Here is a 21,410-nt window from a genome sequence, read left to right as displayed (position 1 = left end):
TGAGTAGCACACATATTTTAAATGGCTTCAGCAGAATTCAAATGAGCTATTTTGATCTGGATTAATTCCAAGATTATAGTGAGATTAATTTAGAATCAAAAAATGGATCTATCCCCACCTATAAAAAATTGTTTATTTAATAGCTAATTACCCAATGTTAAAGCACTAATGCCTATTGGTAGTTTTTAAGATATATACTAAAGTAGCTAAAACCCAAGTGCTAAACGCAGGAAAACAGATTTAAAAAAAATTCCCAAAGATGGGATGCAGCTGAAAGGGCATCCGCTGCGTAAAGCATGTGCTGGATAAGTTAACGGTTCATTCCACTATGGTGACCCCAGATTAAAAAATGGACTAAGCCAAAAAGAAAATGAATAAATGTTAAAGCTGACTGGCAAAATTGAAATCCTATTTAAGACTGATCTTTAAAGAAGGTTGAATCACAGATTATTTTCAACAACACATAATAATTCAGGTAAAACCGGTCACTGTGACCAGTAGACACCCTGACTATTATGGTGTCACTTTGATTTTCATATAATGGTAAAGTGAAGAGAAATTGAGCCACGGTGACCTCATGACCTTATTGACCATTTCAAGTTATTAGCATTCTGCTAAATAAGGGGTTCTAGATCTCAGTAGCACACAAAAACTCCTTGTTTGCAAAATTAATGTTTCCTCTTGATCTCAGGTGAGGAACCTGTTTTTTGTTTTTGTTTATTTAATTACAATTTTTGAATTCTATTGAATATAACCCGAGAAGATTTTTTTTACCTTACAGAAAAATGTACCCAACATAATTTTATTCATTTTATGGTTTGTAAATGTATGTGAGTTTATTTTTTTCTGATCTATAGCCAAATGTCCAGGAAAGAAAAGGAAAATCTAAAAAATTCTGTTTCAATTCAATTTAAATACAATTGTTAAGTAAATTTATTTCGCAAGTTTTTCACAGCATATAATCTCTCTGTCTCTCTCTGTTCATGCAACATCTGACCAGTGTAATTTTAATAATACATATTTAGTTTTGTCAAAATTTTAAATGAAACATTTGTTGTTTTAACAGTTTAGTTCATGGTAACTAAGTTTATTAAATAATGTTAACAAATAAAATATTATTGGAAAGTGTTACCATTTTTAAAAATATGTCTGTGTATTTTTAGTCAAAGTATTTTTACTGTTATAATTTTATTTAACAGTGAAAACCCCTAGATCTGCAAAACACACTGACCCAATAATACATCCTGTCAGTTCAGAAGGTATTTTTAAATCCTCTAAAAGCATTTCAAAAAGATACTGCAAGAGTTTTTTTTTTCCCTGCAAACAGATATGAATAAGACAACGCCTGTGAGAATGAGTTTCGGCAGAGCCCTTTCGCCTCATATATTGTTCTTTTTAATTGCAAGGAGTTCCGGTGAGTCTAAACAACACTGAACATTCCTGATCACTGACTTTCACATTCTGTAACATATAACATTTCAAACGGGGATTACATTGTGCTTTACAGGATGAAACAAATATGCAACCGAGCTGGTTCCAGAAAAGTAAATGCAGAGTTTCAAAGCTGTGAAGACTAATAAAATAAGTTTCAGCCTAATGTTCTTTTGTTTATAAAGTTCAGAGTTTTGCAGTATTATCTGACTCAAATGATCTAAAAAAAATGTTTCATGTCATCTTAGGTTGAAACTCAGTGACCTGAATGATTACATGGAGAAGGCTCGAAAATATGAGTGAAGAAGGCTTTAAGTTTATGCTGTCCTCGCATGCAAACTACAAGTTAGTTAATCTGAGTTTCAGTATGATTCTCTTTATACTTTCAGATTTACAGCATTTATTGTAGTTTGTTTGTTAGCATATCAGTGGCATGATCTAAACTAAAAAATGGCTTAATAGAAACAGAAGTTTCTATTTACCTTTTTAAATTGACTGAAGCATGACACTCTGAAAAGTATTTTGATGTGCTGTATGTCTTGACATACATACACCGGCCACTTTATTAGGTACACCTGTCCAACTACTCATTAATGCAAATTTCTAATCAGTCGATCACATGGTAGCAACTTAATGCACTTAGGCATGTAGACATGTTCGAGATGGTCTGCTACAGTTCAAACTGAGCATCAGAATGGGGAAGAAAGGTGATTTAAGTGATATTTGAATGTGGCATAGTTGTTAGTGCCAGACAGGCTGCTCTGAGTGTTTCAGAAACTGTAGATCTACTGGGATATTCACAAACAACCATCTCTAGGGTTCACAACCTACCTGAGTATTGTTGCTGACCATGTCCATCCTTTTATGACCACAGTGTACCCATCTTCTGATGGCTACTTCCGGCAGGATAACGCGCCATGTCATAAAGCACAAATCATCTCAGACTGGTTTCTTGAACATAGCAATGAGTTCACTGTACTCAAATGGCCTCCACAGTCACCAGATCTCAATCCATTAGAGCTGTTGATATGGTGGAACATGTACTGCCGACAAATCAGCAGCAACTGTGTGATGCTATCATGTCAATATGGACCAAAATCTTTGAGAAATATTTCCAGTACCTTGTTGAATCCATGACATGAAGGATTAAGGTCGTTCTGAAGGCAGAAGTGGGTCCAACCCAGTACTAGCAAACTAGTAAGGTGTACCTAATAAAGTGGCTGATGAGTATATATATAAGGTCGCTGATTCGAACCTCGGCTCAGTTGGCGTTTCTGTGTGGAGTTTGCATGTTCTCCCTGCCTTCGCGTGGGTTTCCTCCGGGTGCTCCAGTTTCCCTCACAGTCCAAAGACATGTGGTACAGGTGAATTGGGTAAGGTAAAATTGTCCGTAGTGTATGAGTGTGTGTGTGAATGTGTGTGTGGATCTTTCCCAGAGATGTATATACATATATATATATATATATATATATATATATATATATATATATATATATATATATATATATATATATATATATATATATAATTTTCCCAAATTATGTTTAACAGAGCAAGGAAATTTTCACAGTATGTCTGATAATACTTTTTCTTCAGGAGAAAGTCTTATTTGTTTTATTTCGGCTAGAATAAAAGCAGTTTTGAATTTTTCATGAACCATTTTAGGGACAAAATTATTAGCCCCTTTAAGCTATATATTTTCTTGATAATCTACAGAACAAACCACTGTTATACAGTAACTTGCCTAATTCCCCTAACCTGCCTAGTTAACTTAATTAACCTAGTTAAGCCTTTAAATGTCTCTTTAAGCTGTATAGAAGTGTCTTGATAAATATCTAGTAAAATATTATTAACAGTCATCATGGTAAAGATAAAATCAATCAGTTATTAGAAATTAGTTATTAAAAATATTATATTTAGAAATGTGTTGAAAAAATCTTCTCTTTGTTAAACAGAAATTGGGGATAAAATAAATAAGCGGTCTAATAATTTAGGGGGGCTAATAATTCTGTGTGTGTGTATATATATATATATATATATATATATATATATATATATATATATATATATATATATATATATATCAGCTTCAGGCAACAAGAATTGTCCTATTAGTTGCATAATGTTAAATAGTCTGTTGTGACACATCTGATATTATATAACATAACACAGGCATCAAATTTCATACAAACTTAAGAAGAAACTAAAGTTACCAAGAGTCAGTCAGATTTTTCAGTAACCAAGAACTGTCAAATCAGCAAGTATCTTTAGTTACAAGAACTATGATGCTATTTCCTCATGTTCAGCTGAAGTTCTCAAGCACTGATTGCTCCACATTATTATTGCTCATCTTCAACCACTCTTGAGATTTGTCAAAAGACTAATGTTTGGAGCACCTACACAGACTGCTAAGTACAAAGAAACAAAGATTTACATTAAAGAGATTGTGGATGATTTTCGTTTTTATTGAGATCTGTTCATCATTTTAATATCCTCTTTGTCTTGCTCTATTATTTGACAGAGCACTGCTTGGTCATCTTTTGGATTTTTTTCCTTGTGTGTGCTGCCCTCTTGTGGATCTTGTCAAAAAACGTTATTATTATTATTATCAAAGTAATGAATGAAATTCGAAGAAAGTTATCCATAAATATTATAGAGCGATATACAATTTAAACGAATGATGATAGTAATAATTTTGTATGTGTGAAAGTTTTGGTGTTTTATCATTTCCAACTCTTCGTACTGCAAGCTTGAATCATTTACTTATCTAAACGTGTTGAGAACAAGAAGGGTTATATATTGTAAACTGTTTGGGGGAAACGCTGCATCGAGACTAACAACTACAAAACTGCGACTCTGGTGGGACTCGAACCCACAACCTTTGAATGGCCACATCCAATCTAGAAGTCCAATGCGCTATCCATTGCGCCACAGAGCCGGCTGAGCATTCTGGTTTCGGGTGACTTTTTCATGCCAGGTTTACATGGCGAACACTTTAGGTTGTACGTAGACTGAAACACAGAGTCTGGTTAAAAATTCAGAAACACTGTCTGGCTGTTTAAGATGAGCTAAGAGCAACTTTGATAAAGTTGTGCAAAGAAACCCCCAAAAGTGGCGGAAGGAATGCAATGCAACACGTGGCTTCTGGGGGCTTATGCCACATGGAAAAGCTCACATTCAATTAGGCACCGCTGGGATTCGAACCCAGGATCTCCTGTTTACTAGAGAGGCGCTTTAACCATCTAAGCCACGGCGCCGACCTGCACATATTTATTGGGGTCTCCAGGTCTCCGGGAATATGAGGAGAAAGCTTGTTTGCATGTCTTCCCCTCCCCTTTTTGCTCAAAACCTGATTTTTCTGAACATTCCAGGTTGTTTTTAAAACGTTTCAAACACACAACCTTGATGATTTGACTGGGAAGGTCTCTGGATGACACATTTCCTCCTAAACAGTTACATTATAAAATTATATAAAATGTCTTAAACATAAAACTTTAAAATCAACTTAAATAAAACAGGTGCATTTTTAACTGCATATTTAGCTTATTTTTATTTATTTAAAATAAATAAATAGAGATGTGGTCGAGTAGTCAGTGGCCCGTTACAAACAAACTTAGAAAATCCTGCTGTTTAGAAGAATAGCGCCCCTGGTGGTTGAGAAAAACCGATGCTGCCTTACACTTTACAACAAATGTTAATTCTGAACACGTCTGTGTAACACAAATGCTGGATCAGTTGGTGGTTCATTCCGCTGTGAATAAAGTGACTAAGCCGAAGGAAAACGATTGAATTAGTGAATGAAAAGCAAGTGTATTGATTTTAAGTGTATTTTTTGTAAAACCACAGTTTATTTGCCTTCAAATACCAGGGTTAAACTATGGTAATTATACTAAAACTATGTTTACTTTAATCCTTTTAATCATTTTTCTATTATTAATTATTTTAAAATATATATTAATCAATTTTGTACATTCGGTTATAACATGATAATACCATGCTAACTATCTTATTATAAAATATGACAATCTTGCAATATCAGACTGTATCTGCCAAAAAAAACACATACCGCTGTAGGGGGCGTTTTTATCCCTTTTTCCTGGTTTTGGAGGGGAGAGAGCGGGATTGGAGGAAGCGAATCCATCTGTACGCAGTTCTCGCCGCTTCCGTTCCGTCTGTCGGAGGATCCTGCAATTCTTTATAAACTTGGGAACTGTACGCGATGGACGAATGCTAAAAGCGCCACATGTTTCCGCTTACCCCGTTTCTTTCCAATTTTACTTCTTTGAAGCTATAAAAACTTCCCTATATCAGCACAAGAGAGCATTCATTTCTCAGAAACGACGTCCTGAGGTAAGAAGCACACGTTTGTTTGTAGCAACAGTGTTACGGAGCATGGGTGGATCTTAAATAGGAAAGATGGGTTGTTGTTTGGTATGAGAATGTACTTTTAAAATGTTTTAGATATCATAGGAGTCATAAGAATACTTGAAAACCTCATTCGGGTGGTGTTTGTTATAGAGAACAGTAGAAGTGGATATAAAAGCTGCACTACATATAACTTATGGTCAATAACGCTTTAAAACAAATTAACTTAGGGGTTTTTCTTTGTTCACAGATTTACTTCAGGATTAACGAACTGCAGATTAGTGTTAGTCATCTTCACCCATTCCGCTCCACTGACCCAACAGACAACTATTTAACGTTATTAAAACCAACTAGTTCCTAACGAACATGCTTGTTTTTCAATAACTGTAATATTTACATGTTAAAATGTTTAAAACAACAGCACGTCATTTTATTCCTGCACGTTTTCTTTGAGCAGCCATTACTCATTTCTTCCTTAATGGTGTGCCATGTTACAAAATGCCAAACTGTGATTCATAACTGTTTCTCCTGTAGAAGCATCATTATGAGTGTACTGCCCCCTGTACGAAAAGACCGCATAATCGGACAGCTTCCTAAGGTAAGTATTTCTCACACAAGTCACTCAAAATTAAAAATGTACTGTTGATTTACTCACCCTCGGGTCATGCAAGCTGTAGGTGACTTATTTAGTGAAACATTTTTTTAATATGAAACTTTTGATACTTCTTGATGCACAAATCACTCAGTCAACTGCTACAAGCCATTTGAGAGTAAAACAACAAACAAATGGGCCTACAGGCAAAACAAAATAAATATGTTGCTCCTGATGATACACTGAGATCTTATGAATCAACATAATAAGTCTGTGCAAAAAATTAACTTTATTTAACATGGTTAAAATAGAAATCATTAGAACTGTCTTGAGTACCTTCTTGACAATCAGTAGCACGAGCATCCTGTTGCGTTATAACTAGAGCTGCACAATATATCGTTTAACATCAATATCACAATTTGCACATCTGCAATACTCAATTCACAGGATCTGCAATGTGAAATCAGGGTTATGGTTGAACAGGCTCCACTCAGCACATCGTTTGTGAAGTTGTTGCAATGTTTAACCCTGAAACAGAGAAAGTTGATCATTTGCTTGTGTTGTTGACTTGTAGCTTAAACTTTTTTAAAGATGTATTGTAGTTTTTTATCCGTATGATGATTATACAGTGTCATTTTACATTTTATTATTATCATAAACTTATTATTCTCCTTAAAAAAACATAAAGAGCTGTAAACAGTGATACAATTTAGGGCTGCACGATACTGGAAAAATTACACTTTGTGATATTTTGTATTCTGCTATATATATTGCCATATGAATACAAGATCCCTACACGAGTCGAATTAACGTTTGTAAAGAATATTATTTTAGATCGATTGGGAAGATTCTGTAGGGGAGTGCATAAAATATGTTTATTTGTATAGCACTTAAACACAATAAGTATTGTATAATAGGCATAATATTTATATTGTTGAGCACAATATTTGTACACTGTAAAAAATGCAACTTACAGATTGTTAACTCAGTTTAAAATTGTAAGTTGGATGGACACATTTTTGAGCTCAGAGTTAAATTTACTCATAAAAACGATTAAACTGCATGTTTGGAACTGTTTGTTCAATGAAAGTTAAAAAATCAGTTGAGGAGACTTTGAATTTTTAATTCTTCATTTGAGCATTTACCACTGTAAAAAACAAAAAGCTGAGTTAACTATAAATTTTACAACAACCGGCTGCAAAAAAATGTTGAGTTTATTAAGCTTCAGTGGTTGATGTTGTGCCAAATTATTTTAAAAAGCATGCTTGACTTAAAACGGCCTCTTCAATCAACTTAAAAAAAAAGAATTGGCACAAATGTAACCACTGAAGCTTAATAAACTCAACATTTTTTTGCAGCCGGTTGCTTTAAGATTTTAAGTTAACTCAGCTTTTTATTTTTTACAGTGTATAATGAACAATCTTCAAGCATAGATAAATTCAATAAAGAAACATTTGTTAATTAAATAAACAGTGTTTTATTGTTTTCCAAAGAGGTAAAATGTATTCAGCTATACAGTAATTGAATAATCAAATGTAAAATAATAAAGCATTGGCTTTGTTTTATAAGCAATTGCATAAGATTATTTATTATTATTTTTCAGTTACAAACGGTACTTTTTCTTATGCCTGAATGCTTTTAAAACCCTCACACAGTCACAGGCCTCAAAAAACACTTGCAAAGTGATAATTTATAATCCAGACTCTACTTTGCATTAACTTGCGGATGTGTATTGCGATTGATCACATTGCGATATAGATGCTGAAACAATTTATTGTGCAGCCCTAACACAATTATTATTAAACCTATTTCATTTGCCTCTTTGCTGTATTGTGTTTGTGCTTGTGATTTATTATATTTTAAGCTGATGCTCTACAAATGTTAAAGGCATGTTAAAGGACACAGAAACAGTGTTAACAAATACAAATCACAGCAGAAAAAAGACCAAATTATATTAAACTGTGTAGATTCTTTAGAATAAGACGAACTAATATAGTTACAAAAATATCTACAGTCACATCTCTGAGCTGCTTTGTAAATGTTGTGTGGACAACATTATACAAAAAAAATTGAAGTTCAATGAACCAGTTGGAAGATAGCTTAATATTAGAGGTGCTGAACAAGGTTTCACTTCTATTATGTTGCATCCGTATTAGAAAGATGAAAAAACACACACAATTTTAAACACACATTGAGAACGATTATGGCACGTGATGATACAGAAAGTTTTCAGAATTACATTGTGTCATTATGTTGAATATAAACATAATGTAATACAAAAAGTCTACATCCACTAATACAGAGTCTCAGATGTAACTGCTTGACCTGCAAGCCCACAATGCTTTGTGATGTTTAATGTCACATTCCCATTCTCTGTGTAAAAAAAGCAGAGCTTTGCATTCACATAAACATCAACATGCTACAGAAAGCTCACACTTAGGCATGGGCTGGTGTAAGTTTCTGACAGCGTGATAACCTTGGATAAAAATACCATGGTGTCACGGTATTGTGATTACTGCTCTAGAAGAATTTTTTTTTAAAGGTTATCGTCCCATGCCTACTTTAGACTCAGTGTATCTTCAGGAACCCCAATATTAATTTAGTTCTAAAGTCCCAGTTAGATAAGTCAATATAAAGCTTTTTTGGATAGCAGTATCGTTTCCCAGCACAGTGCTGGGTTGCAGCTGGAAGAGCATCCACTGTGTTGAACATATGCCTGAGTAGTTTTCGGTTCATTCCGGTGTGGTGACCCTTAAAGGATCATGGACTAAGCTGATGTAAAATTAATGAATGAAGATACTAGTATCCATATAGTAGTCCTAAGGATATCTATAAGCTAGTGTGCTCCAAAGCAGTGACGAAATGGACGTGTCCTGCTTCCTTCAAGACCCTGTTGCCATATGCACTCGAGCTCTTCACGTTTCAGTTAAAATTGTGTTACAAGTTGACCAAAAATGGACATTTCAAAGCACTTCACAGGACCTTTAACTGTGTGTGTGTGTGTGTGTGTGTGTGTGTGTGTGTATATATTTATAAATTTATATATATATATATATATATATAGTTTTTTTTTTTTATTTTAATATTTTTTTTTCTTTCAAAGTGCCATTAGCCATTAAGTTCCATTTTATGAATCTCCAAGGACTAATATTTCAGCTAAAAATCTTCTTTAATTTTCTTCTGAGGAAAAAAAAATTCTACACATTGGATTGGCCTGAGGATAACATTCATTTAAAACTTTTGGGTGATTCCTTTAAGGTGTTTTTAGGCCCCGTTTACACTAGTGCGTTTTAGTTTTAAAACGGCGTTTTAGAATGAAAACGATCCGCGTCCACACTCGCGTTTTACCCAGCGTTTCTGAACTGCTCTCCGTCCACACCAAAACGCTGAAAACGCACATCACGTGACCACACACACACTCTCGTTCAAGCGCTCCAGCATTTCTACCCAGATGAGAGCTCTGCTTGTCGGACTGCTCATCAAGCATCTCCCGCTGGATCTAATCTCGCTATATTTGCTAAACGTGATATTTCATTCATGTTGTTGTCTTTATCTAACGACATATTCCCTGACTTTGGTCATTGGAATCTATTAAGTTACTTGTTCACGGGTAACATGTTTTGGTTAAGCGCAAAGATAAGTTAATGATTAATCCAGGTACATTGACTGATCGCTTGCCTTTATTTCCTACAATGTATAAACTTATTGTATGTTATACTTTTATAATTATCGATTATTAAAACTGATATCCAGCAGAAGAGAGGGTGTGTTTCGTATTTTCACTGAAATTGAAAGGAGGCAGTTGTTATCGGCTCCGTTTTGTTATAAATATCCACACAGTGAAGATGACGCTCATATATACAGCACGACGTCTCAACATTTCTGCTGTCTGTTAAGTTGCTAATATTAAAAAGAAAATAGGCAGTTCCTTAAATCATGTTTACATTTTATTGTTGAGAAAGTGAAACAACGTAGCCAGGGTGATGTGAATGAAGTTATAAAGTACACTGTTCCCTTTGAAGATTTACCCGTGTCCTCGGTATGTTTTCCATATCAAACTGAGGGAGACTGCAGCCTTGATCAAACTTGCGAAGTCTTAACTTACAAGAAGAGGATGCGAGACTGAACTGTGTGTGTTAGGCTACTTAATATTGAGGAAAAGCCCCAATCAGATAGGCGAACGTTTGCAGCCCCGCCTCCGTTTTCAGATGTCTCCGTCTTTCCCCATCCACACTGAGACGGAGCAGCAGCGTTTTAGAATAAAAACGGCCTCTCCAGCGTTTTCAAAAAGCTCTGTTTTCGGCGCTCGAGAACTCCGGCGTAGTGTGGACGGATGGCGTAACCGTAGCAAAACTTATGCGTTTTCATACTAAAACGCACTAGTGTAAACGGGGCCTTAGTTTCCTCTATCTGAACTGATGAGTGTTAATATTCACTTCTGTTGTAGTGCTTCAACAGAGGCGCTGCTTTGAACACAGAGAATGAATTTCACAGCAAGGTGAAGACGGCCTGTCAGCAGCAGAGGACAGGAACTGTGGGGTGAGATGTTATCCTTTGTTAAATCAATGGTTTTGGGGCATTTTCAGGATTGGTGAAGTGATTTTATCCTGTGCTTTTTCGCCTTTTGTCCAGTAGGTTTAAGATCTCCAAGGTTATTGTAGTTGGTGATCTGGCGGTGGGGAAAACCTGTTTAATTAATAGGTGAGCAAAGCGTCAGTTCACAGATGAATGTTTTATAACTACACCAGAGCAGTCAGAATGAAAACAGTCTGTTTTGTAGATTTTGTAAAGATGTCTTTGACAAAAATTACAAAGCTACCATTGGTGTGGACTTTGAAATGGAGAGGTTTGAAGTTCTCGGAGTCCCCTTCAGTCTGCAACTGTGAGTACACTTTATGACAGTAAAATTAATTATGACCCAGTCTTTTGTATGGTTATTTTATAGCAGTTTTGTTGTATCTATTTTTCAGATGGGACACTGCAGGACAGGAGAGGTTTAAATGCATTGCCTCAACATACTACAGAGGAGCTCAGGGTACATAACTTACCAGAAAATTATTCCAGGGTCTCTGCAGGGTCTTAAAAAGTCTTAAAATGTCTGAAATCTACTGAAATGTTGTGTTTTAGGTCTTAAATCTTTTTTAACAGGTCCTAATTTTCCTTTGTTCATTTATAGCTTCCCAATCTGGCCATTAACACTCATGCAATCACCAACAATTCCAATCTAATTAAAGCTTTTTATACAAAAAAGCATTTTAATTCTATTTACCATCATATTTTAATAACTTTCCTTACAAACAAATTCCTGACAAACAAATGTAAGGAAATGGTGAATAACAAATGGACTTGAAGGGAAAGTTAATTTTCTGATTCTCAAAGTGTCAGTAGGCATTGACTTGCATTTTGTGAATGGATAGTTTCAGCCAAAAATCATCTTTAAATGTTCCAATTAAGAATAAAAGGTTACCTACCCTTTGGATCATCTTTGTTTGAGTACACGAATCATACATTTTTTATGAACTCTTAAAGGTTTAAACTTTAATCTCTCTAACGTGATGAGTGTACTTAAATACACTCCGATGGATGTTATGTACTAAATATTAGGTACATAACAGAGTCATTAATAAAATGTTTATATTATTACAAAATATCAAAATCTGGTAATAATAATGAATGCCATTTTTCCCTTTTTTTTTGTACTTTTGAGACATTCATGGTCTTTTCCATGTTCTATTTCCAGCTGTAATCATTGTGTTTGACCTGACTGATGTGGCTTCACTGGAGCACACCAGGTAAATTACATCATCTTTACTAACCCACTGGATTAACAAACACAGTGTGCTTCACACATTGAAATCTATCATTCTCTTCCGAAGACAATGGCTTGAAGACGCTATGAAAGAGAATGATCCTACCAGTGTATTACTGTTCTTAGTGGGAACAAAGAAAGATCTGAGTGTGAGTGATCATCTTTAAATCCAATATAGCTAACTTGATACTTGACATTATACATAATCTAGTACTGTCTCTTCCAGTGTATATGTGTTATCATAACATAATGTCTTTTCTGCAGTCTCCTGCGCAGTATTCACTAATTGAGCAGGACGCAATTAAAATAGCGGATCAGATGAAAGCGGAGTACTGGGCTTTGTCTGCCTTGTCTGGTGAGTTCTTAAATAGAGCCATTATAATACAGTCCTGCCAGTAACATTTTTTGTGACTAAAATGTCTGATTTTGTAGTGAGTTTAATTTATTGTTTTGCTTTGAAAATGTACAGAAATGTACACATCTTGATGCATTATTCATTTTTGACCTTGAGAGACATTAAAGTGTAAATTATATAAAGGAAATACTGAGAGAAACGAGAGTTTAATCCTAAAGTCTGCTGTATCATATTTGATAATGAAACCAATTCTTTCAAAATAAAGCCTGTATTGAAAGTTCAAGGCGTTTGCACACCTGAAGAGAAAACATTTTATAATGTTTTTAAATGTTAAACAATGCAGATGGTGTTTTTGGCATGGGGGAAACTTGACTGCATTTGTCCTGATCTCCCAGTATATATGGGAGATCTGATTCAATTAAAAGAAATTGCAAGCTCCACAAAATTGTGTGATATTTGCAATAAATCCAGCCACTGCAGAATCCTGGAGGATCTGATAGTACTTACTTCCAGGGCCATTTATATCGAAGTTGATATTTAGCCGCACCTTATAAGTGTTTCGTAACATCTAGTTTTTATGAGGTGAGTTGTTAGCCCGACACTCAACCCCCAATCTGGAGGACCAGGACATACACACTTACACAAAAATGCTGACCCATCTGTGGTTTAAACCAGCAATTTTCTTTCAGTGAAGTGACAAAAATTCAGCCCTGGTACTGTAGCCACATCAGTCCACATTACCACACCGACACAGTCCCACCGGCGGACTCGCATATTCACTATTCATTTTGGTGTAAAGATGAATAATATGACATTCTTGCCAGATTTTGATTACGTCCGGGTAACCTTTGGGTCGGCCCGTTTTGAAATCAGGCAGCCGTCGCCGATTGGGCCAAATGCTTAACATTTATTATTATTATCATTATTTTTATTATCATCATCATAATATCACATCTAGCAAGAGATAAAAGCTGCCTCTACGTAAAAACAATACATATTAAAAAAAAAAAAACTGACCGGCCCACATTTAAAAATTAGTCCAGCCCTTCTGGCATTTGCCAGATGGCCAGTCCGCCCCCGTAATAGTGCATTATATTTCGATAGGAGTTATTTGAAAGTTCTACATTTTTACCCCAAGTGTAACAATATCCTAAAAGTTGCTGCAGTTTATGTTGTCTAACTATTACTGTTTTGATACCTGTAGGGGAGAATGTGAGAGACTTTTTCTTCAGAGTCGCATCTTTAACCTTTGAGGCCAATGTACTGGCAGAACTGGAGAAAAGTGGATCAAGGCGTATTGGGGAAGTTGTTCGTAAGTACAGTAGGATTTTGTTAAATCCATTGGAATTTGATTGCTTCATAAAAGGTCACTTTAAGTTCAGAAGAAGTTTTCCATTTTATAAAAGGTTAATAACATGCTAAGATTAATAGCAGATATGATCTGTATTGTTTTTGCATTTAAGTTAAACCAATAAACTTATTTCTCCACACAGAAATCAGCAGCAACTCTAATAACCTGTATGCAACGTCCAAGAAGAAACAGAGCAACTGTTGTCAGTAGATACTGACTATATGAAAAGGCAAACATTTGCACCGATGCATAATGGTACCAAAGCAAAACACAATCAAATGTACATATCTATGCATAGGGAGAAGACCGAAAAGTGGGATTTCAAGCAAAGGAGAGCTCTGCAGAGAGCAGTGTGGTTTGTTATTCAGAGGGTGTAACTGAATATCCGCTGGATGAAAGAAAACATTCCTTTGTTGGAAAATTCGAGGTTTGCATTTTTTGTGGCAAAGCAGTTTCTGATTTCTCAAGAGCTCTTTGCACATTTTACTAGTGATTATTTCAGTGTGTTCAATCATTTTTTATTTAATTTTCTTGCTTAGTTTACAGTCAGGAGTGATTTTATACAAGGTACACAAGAGGATCATGCATGAGTTGCACAATAAGAAATGAACAGTGATAATTGTATTGTTCTATATCAAAAGTGCTGTTTATTAAAATGGAAGTTGTATAGGAATTCCTTTATATAGCTTCATCTTGCTGTAAAACTTTATAAGTATTAGGGCTTACATACAGATGGTAGTTTTCTGTGACCAGCAATTTTATTATAAATAAAATGCTTTTCTTTTTTTAATGAGCCATTTATTTATTTAAAAACCTCTCACGTAAAGTGAAATACGCCTTTTTTAATGTTATTACTGTATTAATGTTGTTTGATTAAAAGATTAAACCACTGATAAATTTACCGGTTTCAAGTTAGAAATCTCAGTTACAGTGTGATAGCGTCCTCTATTGGTATTTTTGTGTAACAACCATACACAAATTGGTTTATTTCCAATATGATATAATATCAAGTTTAGAATGGCATGGTGCACAATTGCATGTCACTACGTTTGAGCTGAATCATTTGCAGCAATATTACATGTACAGTTATTAAATTCTTAAGTGAAATATACTGTCATGTGAAGTAAAAACATTTGAAAACTATTTTTAATTGGGGTAACCTTAAATCTCAATTTTAGATTTTGTCTATCTCATATGAATGTGTATATGTAACACATCTGGACATGTCATGTAAATGTAAAACCCATCTATATTATCATTATTATAATTATAGAAATAGAAACAAAACATAGATGTGTATTAAAATATTATATTTCGATTTATATGGCACTTTCTACATTTAATACCAGCAATATAAAATCAGTGCTGTATACATGTTTTACAGTGAGGATTTATTGGCAATGTTTAAATCCTGTCAAAGCGAAATGTAAATCAAATATTACATTCCACTTGAATATGTACCTGATTGTCATGCCTTTAAACACTGAAGTTCTTGAAGAACTCCAGATATTGACTGTCTATTTGAGATTGCAGCTCTTTCGGAATGCAGTGGGAATATTTATAGTTTTCCTTCAGCCATTTTCCTCCTTCACTGTTTTCAATGGCCACAGCAGCAATACCTAAAAGGCAGAAATAATGGCTTCAATTTATTTTAATGGTCCCTTTAACGCATTTTGTAAGTAATGCATAAGTAATGTCTTGTTTACATATCTAATAACTCTCATAAGTTACAGTAATATACAGTAATAGTAGATTGGTAGGGTTCGGGTTCTAATAGGTTGACCTGTACTGGCAAATTTACTTGTAGTACAAGAACATAATAAGAGAGCAGATATTAAACTGACAATCTACTGATAGTTCAACGACAGCAAGTTTACATGTAGGTGCAAAGTTATTTTAAGTGTCAACTAAATGTTCAAAACAAACCTTCAAAGTAAAGTTAATTAAATAATAGCTGTCATTTTGGGGAGTTAATTGACTGGTGACCTGTAAGCTTTTCATTCAAGCAAAAGGCAGCTGTCAGCCTTACAAAAAGCAGCTGTACAAAACTTTTTGGTAATATATTGCATGTAGCAAATGATATAAAAATAATACAACAATAACTTATAAGATCATCTCTGACCAGTGCTACTAAATATGTATTTTAGCACATAGTATTTTAAATGCTTACCTACAACAGTAGCTCCTTGATTCTCCACCAGTTTGATAGCAGCTCTCATAGTTCCTCCCGTCTCGATCCACTGGTCTACTAAAAGAACCCGTAAGCCTGAAATACATATTTACAAAACTGACCATTTTGCAGTTATTAAGAGCTGAACTGCACTGAGATTGTATAGTAAAATTCTTTATGTAACAAAATGATTTGATTATGATGGTGTTTAAAGGTATAGCGCACCCAAAAATGAAAAATATGTCATTTAATCACTCTTCCGTTGATCCAAATCTAGTTTTTCTTCAACATTTGAACACAAAAGCAGATATTTTAAAGAATGTTGGAGGTCCCTTTTTCAAAATATCTTGTTTCATGTTCACCAGAGAAAAAGAAACCCATGAAGGTTAGGATCAACTTAACCCTTTAACTGCCCCACCAAGAAAGAAAAAAAAAAATTGGATTGCATTTCTTAACTCCTAATGTCGCTAGTTAACACACTCAATGCATTTTTTTTTCAACACATCCCATAGTTTCTCAAATATCAGCCTCTACCAAATGTTTGATATGTTGAAGTGTGCCATAAAATATTTCAAATTGTCATTAAACATGTTTTTTTTTTTTTTTTTTACAATAAAACCAAAATCAAGTGTATGTTTATGTTGTGTATGTCATTATGTTGTGTATGTTTATGTCATTTGATTTTTTTTTTTTTTTGTAAACAACAATGGTGTGTAGTGTAAATACTTATTTAAAACAGCTAAAATATGGTCATTCATTTGGTAGAGCAGGCAGTTAAAGGGCTAAAGGTCATAAATGGTTAGTAAAATGTCATTTTGTGGTGAATAATGCCTTGTTTTTATCCCCATGTGACTTTTACAGCGTTATTGGCCATTATAGTGACTTCAGATACATCAGTACCTGGCTTTAACACATCAACACGCACTTCCATGACTTTCTCTCGTCCAGAATAGTCACTGTAGTCCTGAGTGTGAGTTTCAACACATAAGTGTCCTGCTTTACGAATAGCCAGAAATCCTTTTCCCAATGTTGTGGCTACAGCTGACCCTGAAATTGCAGGAGGAAGTTTTAAATAAATATGATTTTTAGTGAATTTCAATTTCAGTAAGTGAATATATATAGGCTACTTTCATTAGAGATGGACTCTTAAAGTATATCCCACTCTATATTTAGACTATTTGCCAAGAGTTATATTTACTTTTCCTGCAACATGTGAACTGTGCTAAAAATACAGTCTCTTTAGTACAGACGTTCTCACCAGCTACACAAAGAGCAAAGTTTTATACCGAGGATGAAGCCCATGGCATCTATTCCAGCCACCAGGTCAATGGTCTCATTCTGGAATGGTTTGAGAAGATCTTTTACACAATCTGACAGTGCCTGGATCAGTCAGGAGAAAACGCTGTCAAAACTTTAAAGCACATTGTAGCGTAGCTTAACACTTTCCATGCTTCATGAAGTTGGAGCTAGATTGTTGATTAACGTATATGGTTTACTAGAGAAAGTTTTGATTCCGACAAGTATAGTTATTTACCTGGGAATTGCAATAGAGTCTTGATGGATCAAGCCATGCAAACTTTGGTCCTTTTGTGTTTGGTGCCATAAGAGACAAGTACCAGCCCTCTTCTCTTTTTGGGGGAACTGCTAAAACATCCATTCTGACAAGAGCTCTATAGACTTCTGCAAACTCGCTCCAGTAACGGAATGTAATTTGGTGTCGAGTTCAACAAGTCTGAAGTGGGCGTTTTCACGTCTCTCCCAGAGCAATCGCTTAGCCATTGGGTCAGACCAGACCCACACTGTTTAGTGTTTGTTTACTCAGCGGAATACATGCAGCTTTCCTTTTCCACCAACAGTGAATAATGTGAATAGGATTCGTGTACAGAATAATAGCGAAAATCTTCAGTTTGTGGTGTTTTGTCATCTTAAAGCTGTTTTAAACGGATGATCTAAAATGATAGCCTACCTAATGATGACAAATGTAACGGTAACGTGATTACCCAATAGTTTAATAACTCATAACATTGCTCTTAATGCGCTCCGTTGTCTTTGTGTTAAGTCGCTGGGAAATAAAATATTTCAAAGAATTAAACTTTTAGCATATATGCGATTGTTTACACCGCTTGTAAGTGTCGATATTGATGAAGGCGGCGCAAAAATAGGCCTATGGCAAGTCGTTTTAATATTTAACCGAAACATTGCTACTATAATCATAACCAAATAATTGACTTTAAAACCAAGGTGAAAATAAACAGTTCTGAATTAACATAACACGTTCATTCATTCATTTTCCTGTCGGCTTAGTCCCTTTATTAATCCGGGGTCGCCACAGCGGAAAGAACCGCCAACTTATCCCCCACATTTTTATGCAGCAGATGCCCTTCCAGCCGTAACCCATCTCTGGGAAACATAACACATAACTCACCTAAAAAAATTACTTTATTCTGCATCTAGAGGATAGCATATATATATATATACACACACACACACACCGGTCGAGGTCGGTGTTTTTTTTAAAAATGTTTTTATTTATGTTTTTATTACTATTATTGTTATTCTGTTAATTAAGATGGCATCCATAGAATGTAAAAAAGTTACATTATTAAATACTTATTTATTAAATGTTTATTTATTACTTATTGTATGTATTTTCAAATGAAATTATTAGTCTTTACTGGTTTTACTACTATTAAAATTAAATAATAATAACAATAATAATTATCATTAGAGTTATTTCTGAAGGATCACGTGACTGAAGATTAGAGAAATTAAGCTGCAAATTCATTTTTAAAATCACTGGAATAATTTAATTATAAACTACTTTTGAATAGTTATTTTATAGTGGGATAACATCTTACAATTTTTACTGTATTTTTGTTAAAAATAAATGCAGTCTTGGTTGCAAGAGAAGCTTATTTTCAAATGCATTTAAAAATCTATGATATAATATAAATTATATTTAATATATATATATATATATATATATATATATATATATATATATATATATATATATATATATATATATATATATATATATATATTTATTTATATATTTCATAAGATAATATCTTTCTGTAATATCAGCACTTACCTTAAGAAGCTAAACAGATGTGCCGGATTCAGAAAGACATAACAGCGTCTTCACCAGGATCAATAGGCTTTTTACAATTTTTGCAAAATTGTACAATTTTTATTGTATTTTTGATCAAATAAATGCAGCCTTGGTGAGCAGGAGAAGCTTATTTTAAAGCTTATTTTAGAAATAATATACTGACCCCAAACCTAAATAAATAGGGGCCCCGACCAATGCCAAGAAGCCTAAATTAATCATCTTAAAGCTATTTTATAATTTTTCGGTCATATGTTGTAAAATCTGTCTATAACCACTAAGATTTTAACGTTATTACTTATTTTCTAAACCAGGGGACCCATAAATAGTGAAACACTCCTTCTGTACTGCACATGCAAATATTCAAATCTAATCACAACTATGGCTAAACTGTATAGTTTGTGAGCTTGCTTTTTATTTTGCAAATATATTGTATTTAATTTTAAGGGTTCCACTTACAATATATTTTACATGCAGTTTATTTACAAAAAAAAAAAAAAACTATTTAGAACTGAGTTTGACAACATTTAAGCAACTGCCAACATTTATCACAATTACATATTCAATAAAAAGCAATATAAATTAACAAACTCCATCTAAAGCTAAAAAATCAACAATCGTTCAGCACTGATCCTCATGTTGTACAAAACCTGTAGTAATAAAAAACAAAACAAATAACCTGACTTATGCATTTATTTAAAAAAAAAAAAAAACTTTATTCTACAAATACCACTTTTACTTACTTCAAAAAAAATTTGGAAGTGAAATTAATGCTTAAAACATAAAAAGATCCAAAAGAAAACAAAACACTTATTTTTTTGTTTTTGTTTCAAATAAAAAAAAAAAATGTATATCAATAGAAAGCACACACATATTTACTCTAGATAAGGTTAGAAACATTTGTCAAAAACAGGCTCACATCAGTTCTCAATAAAAAAAAGTTTAAATTAATTATAAAAACAAAACAAAAATAAATTATCCTTATGAATTCACAGTTGGACACAAAGCTCTGAAAAATACTTAGCAACAAATTCACAACCTGGGACGTGACAGTAGAGGTTTACGAATCCCTGTGATGATTCCGGTGCACATTAGCTACCTAACTGAGAAGATTGGAATTTAATGATTTTTATGTGCATAAAATCTGCTTGTTTGCCAAAAAGACACATTACACAGTTAGCATCTGTACGTTATGGTAATAGGCAATATCCAATGAAATATTATACTTAAATGAAAGTAATGTAAGTAGGCTTGTAATGTAAAGAATCTTTAAGGCTTCCTTAAAAAGCCAACACATTCTGATTTATTTATTTTTTACATATTTGTGTTTAGAAGAAGAGAGACATCCTGTGTATGTGTGTGTCAATGTGTAAATCATTGTTTTCTGCATTAAGATAAATGCACTATTCTATATATATATCACAATAAAGGTATCAGAGTAAAATGGGACAGTGGTTGAACAGTAATTTACCATTTGTTATCACAGTTACTGTCTGTAATGGCTACATACATTTTTACACACTACAAAATGTCATTCAAATCCTGCTTGTTTTACAGTAAAATACAGTTGTTGTTATTTTAATTATAGCAAAACACTGGCTATTTTACAGTTATTTACTGCATAATCTACAGTAAGGGCTAACAGTGTAGAGTCCCGTACCTGGAATTGCTTAGGGCCCCCGAATCACCAGGCCAGCCCCTGAATATATATACATAAACTCTGAAGTGGATGAAAATCTTTAAAGTTAGGGCTTACTTTTAAATAATAAAGCTGAGTATTCTGTAAGATATTACAGTTTGGAAATAACTTATAAAAGTGATAACTAAAATACAAAAAAAAAAAAAAAAAAAAAAGAGCAGTTATTCACTATTAAAATCCATTAGAAAGAAACTAGCATACCTAAAGGAAAGCTTGAGTAGGTCCTACCTGAAGAAATGTAAAATTAAGAAAATATAGGGTGGCGTGGGGCACAAAGTGACGTGGGCTAACCATGGCATGCTGCCAAGTTTTCACTACAGCGTCGGCAGACGTCTTCCTGCAACTATTAAAAAACTTTAGTGAAATTTGGATGTGAAACACAGAAGAAAACCATTTTTGCAGAATAAAAGTATTTTTATTATACTCATACTTTTTATTATACTATATTTAAAAATTTGTGAACGTGTGTATGTAAAATCTTAAACTGTTGTGATTACTGTCTTCTAGGCTAAAAGTTGAAACCATT

At 33.9% G+C, this 21,410-nt stretch overlaps 3 protein-coding genes, 1 long non-coding RNA gene and 2 other non-coding genes across 11 annotated transcripts in view; 2 read left to right on the top strand and 4 right to left on the bottom strand.

Annotated features, from left to right (window-relative positions):
• nek8 (NIMA-related kinase 8) overlaps positions 1-6,178 on the bottom strand; it is a 45,527-nt gene extending 39,349 nt beyond the window's left edge. Inside the window, exon 1 of one of the 2 annotated variants that reach the window (XM_073922699.1) lies at positions 5,498-6,178. The gene's annotated coding sequence lies outside the window, so the exon portion shown is untranslated. The remainder of the gene's footprint in view (positions 1-5,497) is intronic. The other variant, XM_073922701.1, reaches the window with a different exon arrangement.
• The window catches only part of rab34a (RAB34, member RAS oncogene family a), a 626,412-nt gene extending 611,719 nt beyond the window's left edge, over positions 1-14,693 (top strand). The window contains exons 1-11 of one of the 4 annotated variants that reach the window (XM_073922986.1): positions 5,571-5,781; positions 6,331-6,394; positions 10,836-10,927; positions 11,024-11,089; positions 11,169-11,270; positions 11,359-11,423; positions 12,129-12,180; positions 12,265-12,346; positions 12,462-12,552; positions 13,757-13,864; positions 14,046-14,693. In XM_073922986.1, the coding sequence (XP_073779087.1) occupies positions 6,341-6,394; positions 10,836-10,927; positions 11,024-11,089; positions 11,169-11,270; positions 11,359-11,423; positions 12,129-12,180; positions 12,265-12,346; positions 12,462-12,552; positions 13,757-13,864; positions 14,046-14,113 (780 nt within the window). In that variant the 5' untranslated portion in view covers positions 5,571-5,781; positions 6,331-6,340 and the 3' untranslated portion in view covers positions 14,114-14,693. 4 annotated transcript variants of the gene reach the window in all.
• The window catches only part of LOC141377804 (uncharacterized), a 304,437-nt gene that overhangs the window by 187,837 nt on the left and 95,190 nt on the right, over positions 1-21,410 (top strand). The gene's annotated exons all lie outside the window — the stretch shown is intronic.
• trnar-ucu (transfer RNA arginine (anticodon UCU)) lies at positions 4,283-4,369 on the bottom strand. Its single transcript is given in 2 exon segments — positions 4,283-4,318; positions 4,333-4,369. It is a non-coding gene; the product is annotated as a tRNA-Arg (tRNA).
• On the bottom strand, positions 4,615-4,688 carry trnat-agu (transfer RNA threonine (anticodon AGU)). Its single transcript has one exon. It is a non-coding gene; the product is annotated as a tRNA-Thr (tRNA).
• zgc:174895 lies at positions 6,658-17,792 on the bottom strand. 2 transcript variants are annotated; one of them, XM_005157402.5, is made up of 6 exons: positions 17,608-17,792; positions 17,360-17,453; positions 16,974-17,120; positions 16,074-16,169; positions 15,365-15,522; positions 6,658-6,916 (listed from the first exon to the last, which is right to left on the bottom strand). In XM_005157402.5, the coding sequence occupies exons 1-5, from the start codon at positions 17,728-17,730 to the stop codon at positions 15,380-15,382; spliced, it is 603 nt and encodes a 200-aa protein (XP_005157459.1). In that variant the 5' UTR covers positions 17,731-17,792; the 3' UTR covers positions 6,658-6,916; positions 15,365-15,379.

Source organism: Danio rerio, chromosome 15 (genome assembly GCF_049306965.1).
Source record: "Danio rerio strain Tuebingen ecotype United States chromosome 15, GRCz12tu, whole genome shotgun sequence".
NCBI classification, from domain to species: Eukaryota; Metazoa; Chordata; class Actinopteri; order Cypriniformes; family Danionidae; genus Danio; species Danio rerio.
Note: the sequence above shows the minus strand (reverse complement) of the source record. Positions and strands in the feature narration are given on the sequence as shown.

Excerpts from the sequence above, each read along its gene's own strand:
- zgc:174895 (XM_005157402.5), bottom strand. The coding sequence starts at position 17,730 with ATGGATGTTTTAGCAGTTCCCCCAAAAAGAGAAGAGGGCTGGTACTTG. Across the intron at positions 17,454-17,607 it reads GACTCTATTGCAATTCCCAG|GCACTGTCAGATTGTGTAAA; the intron begins GTAAATAACTAT and ends TGACTGATCCAG. Across the intron at positions 16,170-16,973 it reads TGTTGATGTGTTAAAGCCAG|GCTTACGGGTTCTTTTAGTA; the intron begins GTACTGATGTAT and ends TATGTATTTCAG.